General features: G+C 32.7%; 1 protein-coding gene across 1 annotated transcript in view; it reads right to left on the reverse strand.

The window, feature by feature from the left end:
* Positions 1-326: 326 nt before the first annotated feature.
* The window catches only part of LOC149771161 (transient receptor potential cation channel subfamily M member 3-like), a 60,466-nt gene continuing 44,985 nt past the window's right edge, over positions 327-15,807 (reverse strand). The window contains exons 9-13 of the mRNA XM_089948793.1: positions 13,140-13,247; positions 11,631-11,662; positions 5,455-5,653; positions 1,121-1,249; positions 327-380 (exon numbers count right to left, since the gene is read on the reverse strand). Of these exons, the coding sequence (XP_089804919.1) occupies positions 327-380; positions 1,121-1,249; positions 5,455-5,653; positions 11,631-11,662; positions 13,140-13,247 (522 nt within the window). The remainder of the gene's footprint in view (positions 381-1,120; positions 1,250-5,454; positions 5,654-11,630; positions 11,663-13,139; positions 13,248-15,807) is intronic.

The following is a 15,807-nucleotide window of genomic DNA, read 5'->3' on the forward strand; positions in this document are numbered from 1 at the left end:
TATAGTGTCCCTCTAAAACAAAAATATGGAATTCTTTGTTAAGAAAAAAGCTAAAATAAATATAAATATGACAGTTTATTGGCATATCAATTTTCCTAAAGTGCTATTCCAGATAGTTTGAAAAAAAAAACCTGTTTCAAATGACACAATACATAACGCACATACTTCACTGAAACGTTTTGCACCAAGGATATGCACAGGGTAAATATTATGGCCTGATTGGCAGTACATTGAAATAATATGGTGCACATACATTATTTAGCGGTTGCAAGCACTGACAAGAGTCTTTGAAGCTTAAAAAAGCTAGCTATAATTCACTGTTTCTTTCATATAATAGTCTGACTTTCAGCATATCTAAATAATATATTTAAATTCCACATCTGTACAAGAAAAATTGTATATTAAAATAATAAGCTGTGCATGCATCTCAATATACAGATGAATAGTATTAATATTATAATCAATTATTCAATCAGCTACATTTTCGTTTCTTTCCATCTCCTGTGTTGCAGGACATTGGCTTTCCATGTGAAATTTGTGTCAAACTTTGCATAAAAACTACACATGTTTGAGATTTGAAGAATATGAATTTTTAGAGAACAAACATTTACATTAGGGATCATTACTAAAACCCAAAAATATCTTTGGACATTGGAAAAGTTATCACATGCGTTAGAATTTGTACACAAATTAGACAGTGAAAAGAGAAAACGTTGTACGAGATCTTGAACAGGTCTTAGATATTGACCAAATATTAGCACTAGGATTGCCCTATTGTTATCAGATACGTTTGTGCTTGTGCTTGGTTTAACCACTCTTAATAATATATTACCACTTACAATAGAGAATATTACTGTACATAAACCGCATAGCCGGTCTGTAATCGTCAATGAATGCATGTATACTATTCACAAAGTGGGTAATGTCCCCGTAAAAATAAATATTTGCCTATATATGTTCATTGGTGTAAACACGAAGCTATATATTTTATGCTTTCTTTTTAACTGGAACTCCAGACTACAGAGTATTTCCCTCTTACAAAGATATTGCTGCTTGTATGCACTTTTTAAATCACATACTAAAAACATTACACAGGATATATATGGTAAAGTGCACAAACCTGTATGATCTCTCCAATGAGGAAGGAAGTTACCCACACAAAAAGAATAATTTCTAGTGCTGAAATCTTTGGCTCCAGCGTACTGATTACAAAGTAGATGTACAGGCTGAGAAAGGCTATGAAGAATTTCTGAAATGAGACAGAATCTTGTTAATGTGTTTATTGCAAAGAGGTGCTTCTCGCCTTTACTTAAAATCTCAGAGCTACTATATATTCCTTTCATGTTGGCTTTTTATTCTGCATTCAGCAAACTACAAAACAAAAGTGTCACAATTGATTGTATTCGATTTATAAAAAACTGAAATGAATGTCGTTTATAATGAAGGAACTATACGCAAAGTCGGACGTTATAATAACACTCTCATTGCAATAGTATCATCTTTCATATGGTTTTAAACGTGGGTACCACTTTCATGAAATAAGATCTTAGTGTGGATGTGTTCAAGTAATAAAACGGTTCATGGAAACAGATATTGATAATTGAAAAGAGCCTTCTTCCGTTTCAAATGTGTGTATCTACCTGCATCAAAACACACACATGCAAAAGCAAATATATAAAGTGCCCGTAATTATGAAAGTTCTGACAAGAATTCATTTCAACTCACAGTAACAATTAGTTTCATGTAATTTCTTTAAACTTATTTTCCCAAAACGTTTTGAAAATCGATCATTTCAATATGATAAGGGAATATACTTTATTTAGATCTATAATATTAAAGAACTACAAAAGAGCTCGAGTATAGCATAAAGGACGTTCATAATAGAACTTTATGGCATAGACTAAAATTCGTTTGAATTTTAATTGTAATGATTCTCTGCATATACAGATGCAATTTTATCAATATGCCTCATTAGGTATGACATGAAATCAAATGCTTTCTAAACCAATTTTCGACACGGTCATCTGAATAATAATAATAATAATAATAATAATAATAGTAACAATAATAGTAACCCGTTGATTTACAAAGGTTTGACAAGATTTATTGCATGGAACTATTCCTCATTTTGTCTATAATATATGCATATTTGCATGCATATTCGTAGTAATTAGTGGCACAAAGAATACATAAAGGCAAATATCATTATTAATTCGTTCATTAGAAAACAAAAATGCCCTCCCAAACAATTCACAACCTCATACTTGAAAAGAAAGATAAATAAAATTTAAAATGCGCTAAATTTATATAAGTGATTTATTTATTTAAGTTGGTTATTTAACGTTGTACGAGAACATGTTCCATTTAGTAATATTGTGTATATACAGTACTTAAATAGAGAGGTAACAAGTAGTTGGTTTGAAAATGTATACTTTAAGTTATACTATTAAACATGTTTGACTATATTGTCCATTGAATAGGTTCGTATTTAAATGCATTTATAGTCACACTTTCTCTAATTTGTTTTGGTATACTTTTCAATATTTGTGGCATAAAATATTGAAAATGCATTTAGTATTCTTTATTAGGTTTAAAAATGGAACGATAGCTGAAACTAATCTTAAACTGGATGTGTCGCATTGCTAGAAATAGTTCCTTGCAATGTAATTCTACAGTGTATTTAAATCATTGCGCATAAGGCTAGTTTTCTTAAAATAGAATGTGTTCACTTACCATTTTACTGCATTTTTCATGTTTTGGATTATCGTAGAAGGGCCTGCGCATTATTTTGCATCAGGAATAATTTGCAGATATTCTTGTCAGAGTAAAGAAAAGTGATCACAAATATGTAACCACCATTTCCATGACAACAAGCAGAATAGTCTTTAGAACATTGTTATTTTTTGCAGATATAAATTATTGTAAGTGGAAAAAAGCAATTCGTTTGAGTTAAGCCCAGTCATAGAGGAGAACATTTGTTGACATATCATTGTGTTCAATAATAATGATTAAACCATCACTGTTCCAGATCATTTGCAAGTGTGTAATCAGCGGAAACGTATCATTGAAGTCAGATTTTACTCAATGTACAAAACGTAAAACACATTTATTTAGGTAATCAGAACAGTATACAAGTATGGTTTAGTTTTTTTATAAGAAAAGGTCGTAAAGGATCCGTGATGTAGGAGACGATGACTTTTTCAAAATTATGCAACACTAAAATAAAATAAAATGGAACAATTTTCACTTTGTCATTAGCATCAGCGTAGGTGTGGTCACGTTTGAGATTTGCGTACGCTGTAGACATAATATCTACATTAGTTATTATGGAGTATATGACATTCCTCAAAACTGCAGCACTACCCAGGATGGTTGGCACTCCATTACAGCAATCCAGATGCAAAAAGTTAATTTTCTGTTCTGGGAATAACACTACAATATCTTAAGTGAATTCTGAGCAACAGTCGGATCCAGTTGTACAAGAATTACCCTTATAACCACGAATTATAGTTGTATTACGCTTAGCCTTCTCTCAGATAATGAGATTAACCAAGACTGCATTAAATAAAGAAAATACAAAATAGTCCACTGTCAGTTGGACGTTAAATACAGAATTTTCTTATTCGTTTATATAATTTCTCTGCGGATCTACAATTTGAATGTATGAAAGGACGTATTAAGTTGACGCGGTCTAATGCTCTAACCCCAATGAGCTATCAACAAATTTTCTTTGAGTACCCAAAAACCCACCAGCACTGCCTCAGGATATGGCAAGTATTGACTGGGGGTATTGCTATGATATAACATAAACTCTCTTGTCATCATAATTTGATCAAATTGCATGTACTGCATCAAACGTCGCACACCGGATGATCATTTAGATCAAAGAGATATACTTTTACTTGCCAATGCTTTAACTTTATGCATTAGACTAGTTATGGTAGACATTCCATCTACATGTCATAAAATATACTTTGGAAACATTTTTTGGCAACCTTTTATACTGACATGAATTTATGGGCCCCCACTTATCTAATGGATGCTCAGGTAGTATATTAGATTATAACGTGTGAAAACTATTTTTTCTCCCTCATTCTTTGGGATCTTTCCTTTGACCTATGGTCTGCAAAATCGATAGGATGCGCTTTTATGTAGGGGGCACACAGTTCATAAAATGTACGTATGTTTTGTGGCACAGGTCCAATCAATCTCCAAAACAATGGTTATTATGCACTGAATGCTAGACATCTACAACATTGCGCCAAGTGGCAGCAAACATAAAAATGCCTAGGAAGTACTTCATTATTTCATTAAGCTCTGGTGACATTTCCATGGACCTACGTTGACGTTTGGTCAAATTATATTTTAATGAACTTAATGCCAAAACCAGGGAATATCATAATAATATTAATATTAACAAAATGATGTAGCAAAATAGGTAACTTAATTAGTTTCATGAACTTATCTAACTTGCGCTCTTCTATTGTCTATAGTAAATACAGTATAAATAGCGGAATCTGATACGAATTATTGACTTCGAATAAAAGTTATTGAATTATTCTCATCTGAAAATCAATCAACGTTTAGACATATAAGAATAAGCACAATTCAGAACATAAATATATTAAATTTAATGTTTTGAAAATACAATCAGTGAAAAAGAAAAGCAGCAGATATCTATATTACTCTGAACTGTCCGAATATCTTATCTGCATTCATGATTTACTCATCTACCACGATGAGTAGCTTAACAACGTGAAAAACTACGTACCTCAGAAATGGAAGATTTGACAAAGAAAGTACTAGAATATTCATGAACAACTTTATACTTTGCAAACACACATGTTAGCACTTTAACAAAAATTGTGTTTAGTTTAAATTACGATGAAGATATACATAACACTGTCCGAGAAGTTTTTGAAAACAAATAAAGCAATGTGGCCACGTATTTTGAAATTATTTGTTACTTTTAGCGTACAAACGGTTCCCTCTGAGTAGGTCGGCGTAGGGATAATATTCACAAATTGGAAAGTAAATTTCCAGATAGCAGATTCGCTTCTTTAGCAGCTTAGGTGCAGAGTGCAAGGACCTACATAATTTCTTAATATTTTTAACAGAGAGCATCTGCATGCAAATATTAATAAGGTTGTGAAAGCACTACAAAGCAGCTATAATAAATATATGCAATGCGCCTTCCTGTCATATTATAAAAAGTGAGCAATGGAGGCAGGACCATTGGAGGTATAGTGATTAGCGTGCCGAGCACGTGACGAAAAGGTTGCAGGCTCGAAAATAATTGTCTTGATGCTAAATAATATATTGCAGATTTTGTGTATGTGCCTAATACAGTATGATGCTGATGTTTAAATGCGTCGTTTCAAGTATTAAATTGCATAACAATGTACACGCGTACAGTCTGGATAATAAATTGCACATTGGATATTTGAAACTTACAACATTATACATAAATATAATGATGGGTGCGTTATAGAAAGTTGTGACTTTCTCCCATGCTGTGAGGACTCTCTTGCCATTTGTTGTTCTATTTGAATTGCCATTTGCTTGGTGTATGTTTTCATTTGCTGCATTTGTATCTGGTTTGTAATTCACTTGCTCGGATGTGCCATTTATCAAGTTGTTTGGATCTACTTTGCTGAAATAAAGAAAAAACATTTGTAAGGGTTTTCGAACACTTCGTCTATATTTTAAAATTTTGAATGATGGATACCTATTTTGCAATGTTATATCATTCTTGTGTATTTATAACACTATATGCGATTGTTAGATAGCATGGAGACTTTGTCAATCCCAAATGCACGCACCCAATATTGCCTGTCTGATCTGAAACATTGCTCATATTGTAAAACCATAATTTCTTGTACAGACATCATATTTAACATTCACCACAAACTTTGAGATGCAAACCTAAGATTGTATGTTCTTCATATTGATCTCACACATTTTTCATAAATGTTCTATAAATGGCGCCTGTTAATCTTGTCGTGTCACAAACTCTTGCCGGCGACATTGCCATTGGGTTTATTGTAACATTGACATTGAGTAGGTGGCCATGACAATGCTAGAAAATGTCAAATTAAAATTTCATTACAAGATCTCCACAGGTTCAAAAGTTAAACAAGGTCATATATAAAGATCATATAATTAAATTGTCCCATTGACCTTGACCTTAAGGCAGATAATGTATCATAAGAACTTCAAACAGTCTGCTCCTGATGAATTTATGTCATATATTAATCTCATATTTCTTGCAAATATGTTTGATCAGCACAAGTATGTATAAATGTCCATGAATGTTGAATTTATTTGTGAACTGATCGTATAAACCTATCCTGAGTAATAATGGGAATAAGACACTCTCTTTCTTTATATATTTTTACAGTTCCTCCATATACATTCAATATTTTAAAAACATAACAGGTCTGGTCAAAATGTTAGACGTCATAGTTGACTGATTACTGATAATCTCAGCTAACGTGATAGAAGATCAGCATGTGGATCTGGCCTGTATCATATTCAACCAAAATCATTAAAAAAAGCATATTTAATACGTTTATCATACTCTTTTATAATTACATTCGTTCAAATCAGACTAGCAAATGCAAGATCACATAATGAATATGCACAGGTTTCATTCATAAACAAATAAAGCATTATGTACGCGTTTCTCTTGTGTTAGTATATCTGTTACATCTTTGTATTCAAAATGTAATTTATATAATTTACAAATATTAATGTCTGGAATTGAGTTTTAACTAGGAAAGTTTTATAATGACCATCTCTGATATATTTTGTATTTAACATTATTAATATTAACTCCTTTTTTTTAAAATCCAAATAGTACTATTGACAAAAGAATTAAAGCATAGCTCATAATAATATATGATCATACCATAACATTGTTATCGCCATTTATTAAGTTTCATGTTAGGTAACGGTCACTTACAATTAGTACATAACACTGACATCATACATCTGCAAAATTAAAATTGAAATTTGATTCCAAAGCAATATCCCTAGTACTTATTATAAGTTTTCTTTTACCGTGCTTAGTATTGTCAAATGAAAAATGGCATATAATCCCATAAGCAAAATATATTTAAATTAGTTCCAGTGTCGATGTCCCGAAACGTCGATTGCCCCTTGAATAACTGTAGTTGCTGGATCAACGGTGCGTTGTAATAACTGTTCAGGATAGTAAACATTTTAATTCTAGCAAAGATCACATTACACTTGCATGATCAAATACAAAATTAATTTCATGTTGCCTTTTACTTCTGATTCATCCTGAGATTCAACAAAAATATGTCTTGGTAATTGTTGCATTTTGGTAATTTTCCATATTTGTATTTCATTCATAACAGCTAACTTGTTCTAATATACTTTTATCTGTTTAAAATATCTTTTCATGCCAACTTTTCTATGTCTGTGATTCTAGCCATTGAGAGCGACATTTCAATATGTGACATTCATAACCTAATCAGGTTAAATTTAACTTCATTGAATCGTTCACACCCTGATTGGTTAGTGGGTTTAGATATTAACAAACATTATGAAGTTATTCCATTAGTTATTTGCCTTCATTTACATTTCAAGATATTGTAGGAGACAAATGGTTTATCGCTATTGTGCTTATAATATTAAATGAATTCAGATTATATTCATTAGATTAAGATTTAAAGGCACCATATATCAATTATGTTTATATATTAGCTACTAGTGTCTGCACACAAATTTTTTATTAATTGAATCTCCAGCAGTTTTGTTTGTTTTTCTGGTTTGGTCAATATACCATTTAATAGTACCATCTTTGTCTTCAACTGGACCTTTAATATTTTAATAAAAGTATTGCTCATATTTAATGTTCTTGATGACGTAGCATTGATTTCTTATTTCATACCTTAACTTGATAAGATTTAAGATCAACCTCGACCAATTTGTTGATACACAATTTGTATTATTAACTTCTTAATATTTATAACAATATTAAAAGTTAAAATTGAAAGTGCTCTGTTTCAAGTGTATGCTCGTAAAATAAGTCCCAGAAAAGAGTAAGAGACAACAAGCTTTGTAAAATGTAACACATAATTTATTTCCCTAGAATACAAAGTGAAAATGAGAAAAATTAACTTACAGTACTGCGAATTAAATCCCAAAATACTCCAAGATTTAAAGACACAAGTACTAGTAATTTAAAGTCCGAAGTAAAATACAGTAAAATTTCCGACAACATTCAAAACCTGAAGGAGATGACATGTCTTTTATAGCTTATATAGTGTCGATACGTCAACAGTATTTTTTTGAATGACAGTAATACAAATCCGGGTTTGAATTTAGTATAATTTCCAGTGAATGTCTTTATCCAAGAATTTTATCAGAGCACTTTTGTATTTCCAGAGAAAATAATCACTTGAATTCAATAATTTGAACATGAAAGATTCCAGCCGAAAACTACTGGTCACAACTTATAACATGAAACTTGTAAGTAATACATGTTACAGCACGAAATATGAAGTCCTCACAGTTACAATTTATCTCTACTTGACCTCAGATTACTATTTACATTTTCTAAAAACAACTATTACCTACTGAAAAATAACCTTCCAGAATGATTAAATATTTACAACACAATAATCTGGTTTTTTTAGTATTCAGTAAGGAAATTCCAAACCATTGATCAAACCAAACATATTTACGTCTTCGATTAATAATAAGCCTGATATTAAGCTCAATCATAGAGAGAATAATTTAATTATGTATTATTTGTTTACACTGAATAATAAAAATGTCAACTTGGGTTAAGCATAAATGACCTCAGTTTTGAACAAGGTCAAGTCCAACCTACAATCTTACATTACAATAGCATGTACTAAAATATCTAAAACATAACTAACAAAAAGTTAAATTAAATATACTTAGCAGTTGTTCCGTATTTGTTCTATATCTAAGTATATTTTCATCAGATGTCATTGTATTCACATGATTTTATTCTCAGCAGGTTCTAGATGGGTTATACTCATGGCTGAATTGCTTCAACTATAGTAAGCCTGTTTAAGAAATACATGCTGGGGACTTGAAGTAATATAGCATAGTATATTCTGTCAAATGTCGCATACGAGTCAGTAGTGTGAGGAATTTAACCTTGTTGCTATCCAAAGCAGCGAGAATCAATATATCGTACAATTAATATTTTCAAAATAGATATTGTAGCAAACAGTTTGAATGTCAGCTTCACACAATTTTCATTTATTGCAGATAAACATCAGTACACATGTTTTGGTAAACAAAATCATGGCATAGCGCTTAACAAGAGTATACTCAACAATCGTTGTGGCAGAAATAATAGATGTGCAACCAGCACCATTTTCGCTTAGTACTTGCTGACAAACCCATGTCATCATGCCATAATCATCGTATATCCAAGGTGTGTAGTGGTAAGATTTGTACTAGTCGTCATGACAACCATACTGGATTCACCTATGGCACCATTTTCAGCTAAGGTAAATCAATTATTATAAGAAGTCTTTTGGTGAAATCAAAATCTTCCACATAGTAATTTCCATTCGGTAAGAGTAGCAATAACAAGTTCTTGTATTGGCTGTTGTGTCCGCCATATTAGACGTCATGTCTGCATCATTTTAATTTAAGACCAACCGGATGTCATGAGAACTCTTATGGTAAAAACCCCAAATCAATATGACGTTATGTTTATGTAGATTTCTGATGATAAGATTTGTAAGATGGTTGCCATAGTGGATGCCATATCAACAGCATTTTAATTTTGGACTAGCCACAAACCATCAAAACTTGTGCAAGCCACATACTGATTCAATCATTCTTTCAGAAGCAGTGGCTATAAAAAGATTTTCAAGATGACCAATGTGACGGTCACATTGAACGTCAGTGCAGCACTATTTCCATTCAGGATGAGTCAGACACGAAAAGAAGGCCGTTACGAAAACAATATGTTGACAGAACGATCCATTCCTGAGGAGTAACGATAACAATATTTTCAGCTGGCTAAAGTGATGATTATAATTAATATTAGATCGGCGGCAAAATAGGACATCACAAAGGTACCGTTTTCTTTTAAGACCAACTTGTAATTGGTTAGAGGAAAGCCTGTGCTGATATCACTATCAGTTCAGAATAAGTAACAGTAACACAATTTTCAAGATGGTTGTCGGCTGTGCTGCTGGTCAGATATGCACGGTCGTGATTCCGGACTAAATGTATATCGTAAGAGATCTTTGAAAGATGGATCCCAAGATTATCCGGTAGGCATCTATGGTAAAAATATGTTTTTCATTTAGGACCATCTTGGCCATGTGACCAATGTGTGTACGTTTCAGAGCAATCATCCAAATAGCTTAAGAGGAAGCAGTTGTGACATCAAAGTTGTGCTGACGAATGGATAGTCATACGACGGATGACGGACAACAGACCAACCTATATGCTCTTCTGGTTTATAACAAGTATAGTTAAACAATTAGGTCAGTGACGAAGCCCAACGACACACTAAATCAGTACAAACACCACAACCAACAACTGCAGTAGCACCCAGAAACTGAAGAAAACACCATTTGGAACTAGCAATAATAACCACCTAAATTTGTTTGAAATAAATTTTCATAACTCATATATTTGTGAATTAGTTCTATGTGTCTGTAAACAATTATAATAATAATGTAAACATATTTTTTAAATTGTGAAACATCCGGTTGTAAACATTCTGTGTAGAGAACTAGAAATAATAAATAGTACAAAGCGTAAAAATGGCAGTTGAAGTATATACATGGAGCTAAGTGGAACTAAATCTAGTACGTACACTACCAACCTTTGGAATTAAAAGTATCTGTTGAAAATGTCATAAATTTAACCTCTAACCGGATTAATATATTGAAGTAAACTTAGAAAATATTTAATTTAATTTAACGTTTGGCTATACAACACTATCAAAAGAATTTACATTTAACTTAGGATGGATCATTATAGAAATCAATTTAATTCATGTTGCATGTGGTCTGTATTAGTTGCATTTTATTCTGAAAAAAGTGATACAAAATGCACAATAAAATACAAACTTCATATTGTCATTTTTAAGCTGAAAAACGTTAATACCGATATATCAATTAGGGTTTCTTGACGGGAAAATGTTCTATATCCCTACAAATCTTCAAGGGAAAAGAAATAATATTGACATGCATCTAATATCCCAAAAAAATCAATTCGCCTTAATTAATGATAGCTCAGACGTTTTATATAATTAGTGGCAGACATGTGGGCTAAACCAGTTTCAAGAAGATGTTTACAAACTTTAATACTAATATACTTTGGAAAATCATATTACTGGTTTGTAAAGGAATTGAATCTGCATAACATCAATATGAATATTTTCCTCTCAAGGTCAATACCACAATATTAGTTGAAGCTGTATGTAAATTTACAGATGAATACAATGATTGTCAATAAAAGAATGTGCTTCTTTGATACCTAAAATGTGGCTATTTATTGTTGATCATGAACTAATTAATAAAGGAAAAGATGTGTCAAGACTCGTTGTTAAAATTAAGAATGCATACAATATGGAAGTACCGAAGAAGACTATTTACCGTAGTTTTGATGAACGACAGCAAGATAACTTCTGGATTACACACATCCGTTGATACATGCAATTAGAAATTAACGCGAATATGAACATATATACTTAAAGCAATTAATAGAGCATGCAAATAGTTTCTCATAAGATTAAACAAAGCCATACTTAAACACAAAACGCGATGAGTAGAAATATAACATTTAGATTCCAAGATTTACTTAGACCTATATGCCCAAGTTTCTGTGGTGAATACAAAGGGTGTAGTATATACTGTAAGGACGTTTTTGTGTATTTTACAAAACAAGATCAATTGCAATAACATCACTAACAAGGAAACATGGTTTGTATAGTTGATTTACTTTGTTAACTGTTACTAACACAACGTCTTAAATTATATTGGTTGGACGCTCAGTCAACTTTGCACTTAGCACCTGCGTTTTGTTTAGAATAGATGAATAACTCGTGTAAATCTTGTAAGTGACTCATTTTGAATACCTGGACGGAGCTAGCGCAAAACATTTTTGAAATTTAACACAAAGGTCAGGGCCTGCAAGTCGAGCCTACAATCACAAAATTCCAAGAAATCCATTGACGTTGATCCCAATGTTAAACATTTGAGTGAACATCATGAAAATTCAACTGTCATGACTAAAAATGTGTCATTGTAGGTATGAAAAAAATTTAATCAGTGATTTAGGCAGAATAAGCAAATGAAACAACACTTGAGCCAAGCCCTTATTGATAACTTTATATGACTGTGACTTTGATAGGTTGTAGGACAAACATGCATGCTACAGAATGAGTTGTTTTAGGTTTAATAACTAAGATCAAGTGTTTAGAAATCTATTTAGGGTTTAAGAAATATAAGCAAATGTAAATGCTTTACCAAAAGTCTTAACACAAGTTCTGCCCAATTGTTACAGTCTGGAAAACAAGTGCATTACGGTAAAAGGTGCAAGTAAGCATATTGCCAAATGAATTACCGAAACATCGAACTGATACACCTCAAGCAGAATAACGATCAATCAAGTCGTGGGTAATCGTGTATCGAGATTGATATCAATGATTTTGTGAAATGCTATACAAATAATTTAAAGTATAATTATTCGTTCAAAATTGATTCCTGCAATTGATGCAAAACGCTGGAAAACAAACATTGTTATGCTTATAAAGCTGCATGTTAAAATCTGATTTTTTTATACATCATTGCTATGTTATATAAGATAAGCAGGTTGTGATATTACTACATGTAAATGATGCTGGAAGTTAAATGTATCACGGCCTTTACAATATAAATACGCATGCCAAATTTAGATCTAATATAATGTTGGCAGACCAAGATCTAGGACAATAATTCCTATAAATGATGAGAAAATTCCAACAGTCCATATTACGATGACCTGCAAAAATAAACAAGAAGGTATGTGTAGACAGATGGAAATGTAATGAAAGATGCTCAATCCATATTCATGTTAGCGCATATAAAATCTAGGAGTAGTTGATAAAATAGCAGTAATTCAACCTGCCGTTCCCGTAGCGTCGCATCAATACTTGAACTGAGCTGATCAGCTTTTTCCTGAAAGCGTGCCAAGAGCAGGATCAGAGGAGGAAATACCATACATGGCAGTAGCTGAAATTGGAATTATTATTAGATGTATCCCTAAATAATTAACTGCTTGCAATACATACATGCCCTTATGCAACTACCACAGCACCGTTACAATCATAGGCAAGATTTTGTTATCAGACCTATTTAGAAATACTGTATGGATTTATGTTGCATGCATATTAAAACAAAAAGGAATAAGAACATAGCCAACAATTTAACTCTGACTGCCAGATGACTTTGATCTTGTAAAATGATTACGACAATGACATTCGATTTAAGTTATAAAACCCGATTGCACCCAATAGAGACAGAAAATTGCGGTCCAAAATGTTTACAAAGTTAGAAAAAACTTAACTAGTCATACAAATACTATATGGCCATCAAAATATGCAAGCAACTGTGAATAGCATATTACTTTGTTGTCCTCTAGTGGGTTTTTTGTTCACTTTTGCGTTCAGTTTTCTTCAAACTGTCAAGCTTGAACATATTCAGAAAATGTGTGTGTTGACAAAGATATATAATCAGAATATCTACATGTTCTTAAGCATATACCTACCAAATTACATTTTCCTACTTACTTAGTCGAACACATTAAAACGATTTTGCAAAGATTTGAATTACTGGTGCCATGTCTTGACAAGATAAGCAGGTTACCTACATGAAGATACAGTTATGCTAATGAGACTCTTATTTTGAAGCACATACCATTAGACCGTATCCAGCGGTCAAAGTCTCCCTTCAGCAAGCAGAGGAGTGGATCAACTTTAACTAAAGACAATCAAGATTTTGAAATGAACTTGACTTTGTACAAAATCTAATTGAGGAAAGGCATACATCCAGAAGAATGGGATACACTGTCAGTTTATATAGTTCATGCTCAATAGTTATCGCTCACACTGCTTGAAATTTAAAGACCGAAATTTAAACAATATTGCTGAGTACACTGCTGGTACGAATATGATAGGTTAGGTAAAACAAAGTACAACATTAACAGTAATCACAAAACCTTGACTTTCAAAAACATGAACTGGACTATAGTACATATAACATTGACCAGCTAAATAAACATCAGTATACTCAAGTTCATCAAGGGGCCCCGAGTGGCCTAGTGGTCTTCGTTACGGATCACTGCCATCTCACCTCTGTCTGCGGCGGTTCGAATCTAAGATTCAGCCAATGTGGATACGTGAGAAAGCTTGCCAGTAGCTTCCCGTGGGTCGGTGATTCTTTCCGGGGTTTTCCCGGGCTCTTCCTCCACCATTAATACTGGCCGCCATGTATAGAGCCTATCGTGTGCTGAAAAATGGCGTTAAATCCCACAACAACAACAAGTTCATTAAACGCAGGTTCTAGTTATGCATTAATATGTGCTTGTAAAATATGTGCCTATAATGAGGACCAAAAGAGTTCCCAATACTGATACAAAGATTTTAATGTTTTTTGATAGCATCATGTTATCTGCTTATTTATAATTACATCAAATGATTGATTGATTAATTATTATTTTCACGGCGCACCAGCAAGGTCAGGCTATTTAGCGCCATAAATATGGTTATATGCATGGTCATTGAAAAATGACAAAAGGTTTTATATCGACCAGCGATATCAAAACCAAATAGTTGAAAGTAAAACGTTAAGATGGTTAATGGCAATATATAAAGCTTCCCGATCAACAGGGAATGTAATTGGTGTATGTTAATAAAGACATATGAAGAGTTGTTGAAAATAAGAGAAGGAAAAATAATTACATAAAAATGCTCAAGGTGATGGCAAACAAGTTATAACTTAGAGTAGTGTTCACTGCTTTCAAGAATTCTTTAATACAATTGATGTTTATTGTATGAAACAGTTCCTTCCTGTCATGCACATTATAATACTGATCACGCTGAGGTTGCAGGTCAATACACTCTATCATAAAGTGCTTAACAATGGTTCATTGCAATAAACGTACTCCGGTGGATCTTTGCCTTTTAGTATGTCTGAGTGGTTTATATGCGTATGACCAATTCGAATTCTTGCAATGACTACCTCCTCTCTACGGATGGTTTTGTATGAAGGAGTTCATTCTCCTGGGGTTAGCTTGATTTCTTGAAGTTTATGATTCACTGCTTCATTCCATGATGCATGCCACTTCTGACAAAAAGACTCGTTGATGATAGGTTTAAAATCAGTATAAGGTATTTTAAAGTCAGATGGTTCTTGAGTTACCTTTAATACCAACTAGGTAATCAGCAGTATACGATATTGTGAGAGTTACTCAGTTCAGTATTTTTGACGAGAATTTCGGTTAATAATGGGTTCTCGAGTTTTCTATTACGTAGTGACTGAAATACAGATAGGGGATCGGAGAAGATGACACTGTTTAACATACGTTTGTTTTTGATATATTGCTGAGCAAGAACTATTGATCTGATTTCAAAAGAAAAGATTGATATGCCATTTGGTAAGTGAACTTGTGTTGTGTTGTCGACTAACAAAGGCTGCAGCAGCGGTTTCCTCATCCTTTTGATCCGTTGGTATAACTTCTTCTGTGGATTTTAAATTCGTGAGGAGTTCCAGATAAGAGTCGTGGAAGATGGAA

This window comes from Sinohyriopsis cumingii, unplaced genomic scaffold (assembly GCF_028554795.1).
Source record: "Sinohyriopsis cumingii isolate HCF-2022 unplaced genomic scaffold, ASM2855479v2 utg002092l, whole genome shotgun sequence".
NCBI classification, from domain to species: domain Eukaryota; kingdom Metazoa; phylum Mollusca; class Bivalvia; order Unionida; family Unionidae; genus Sinohyriopsis; species Sinohyriopsis cumingii.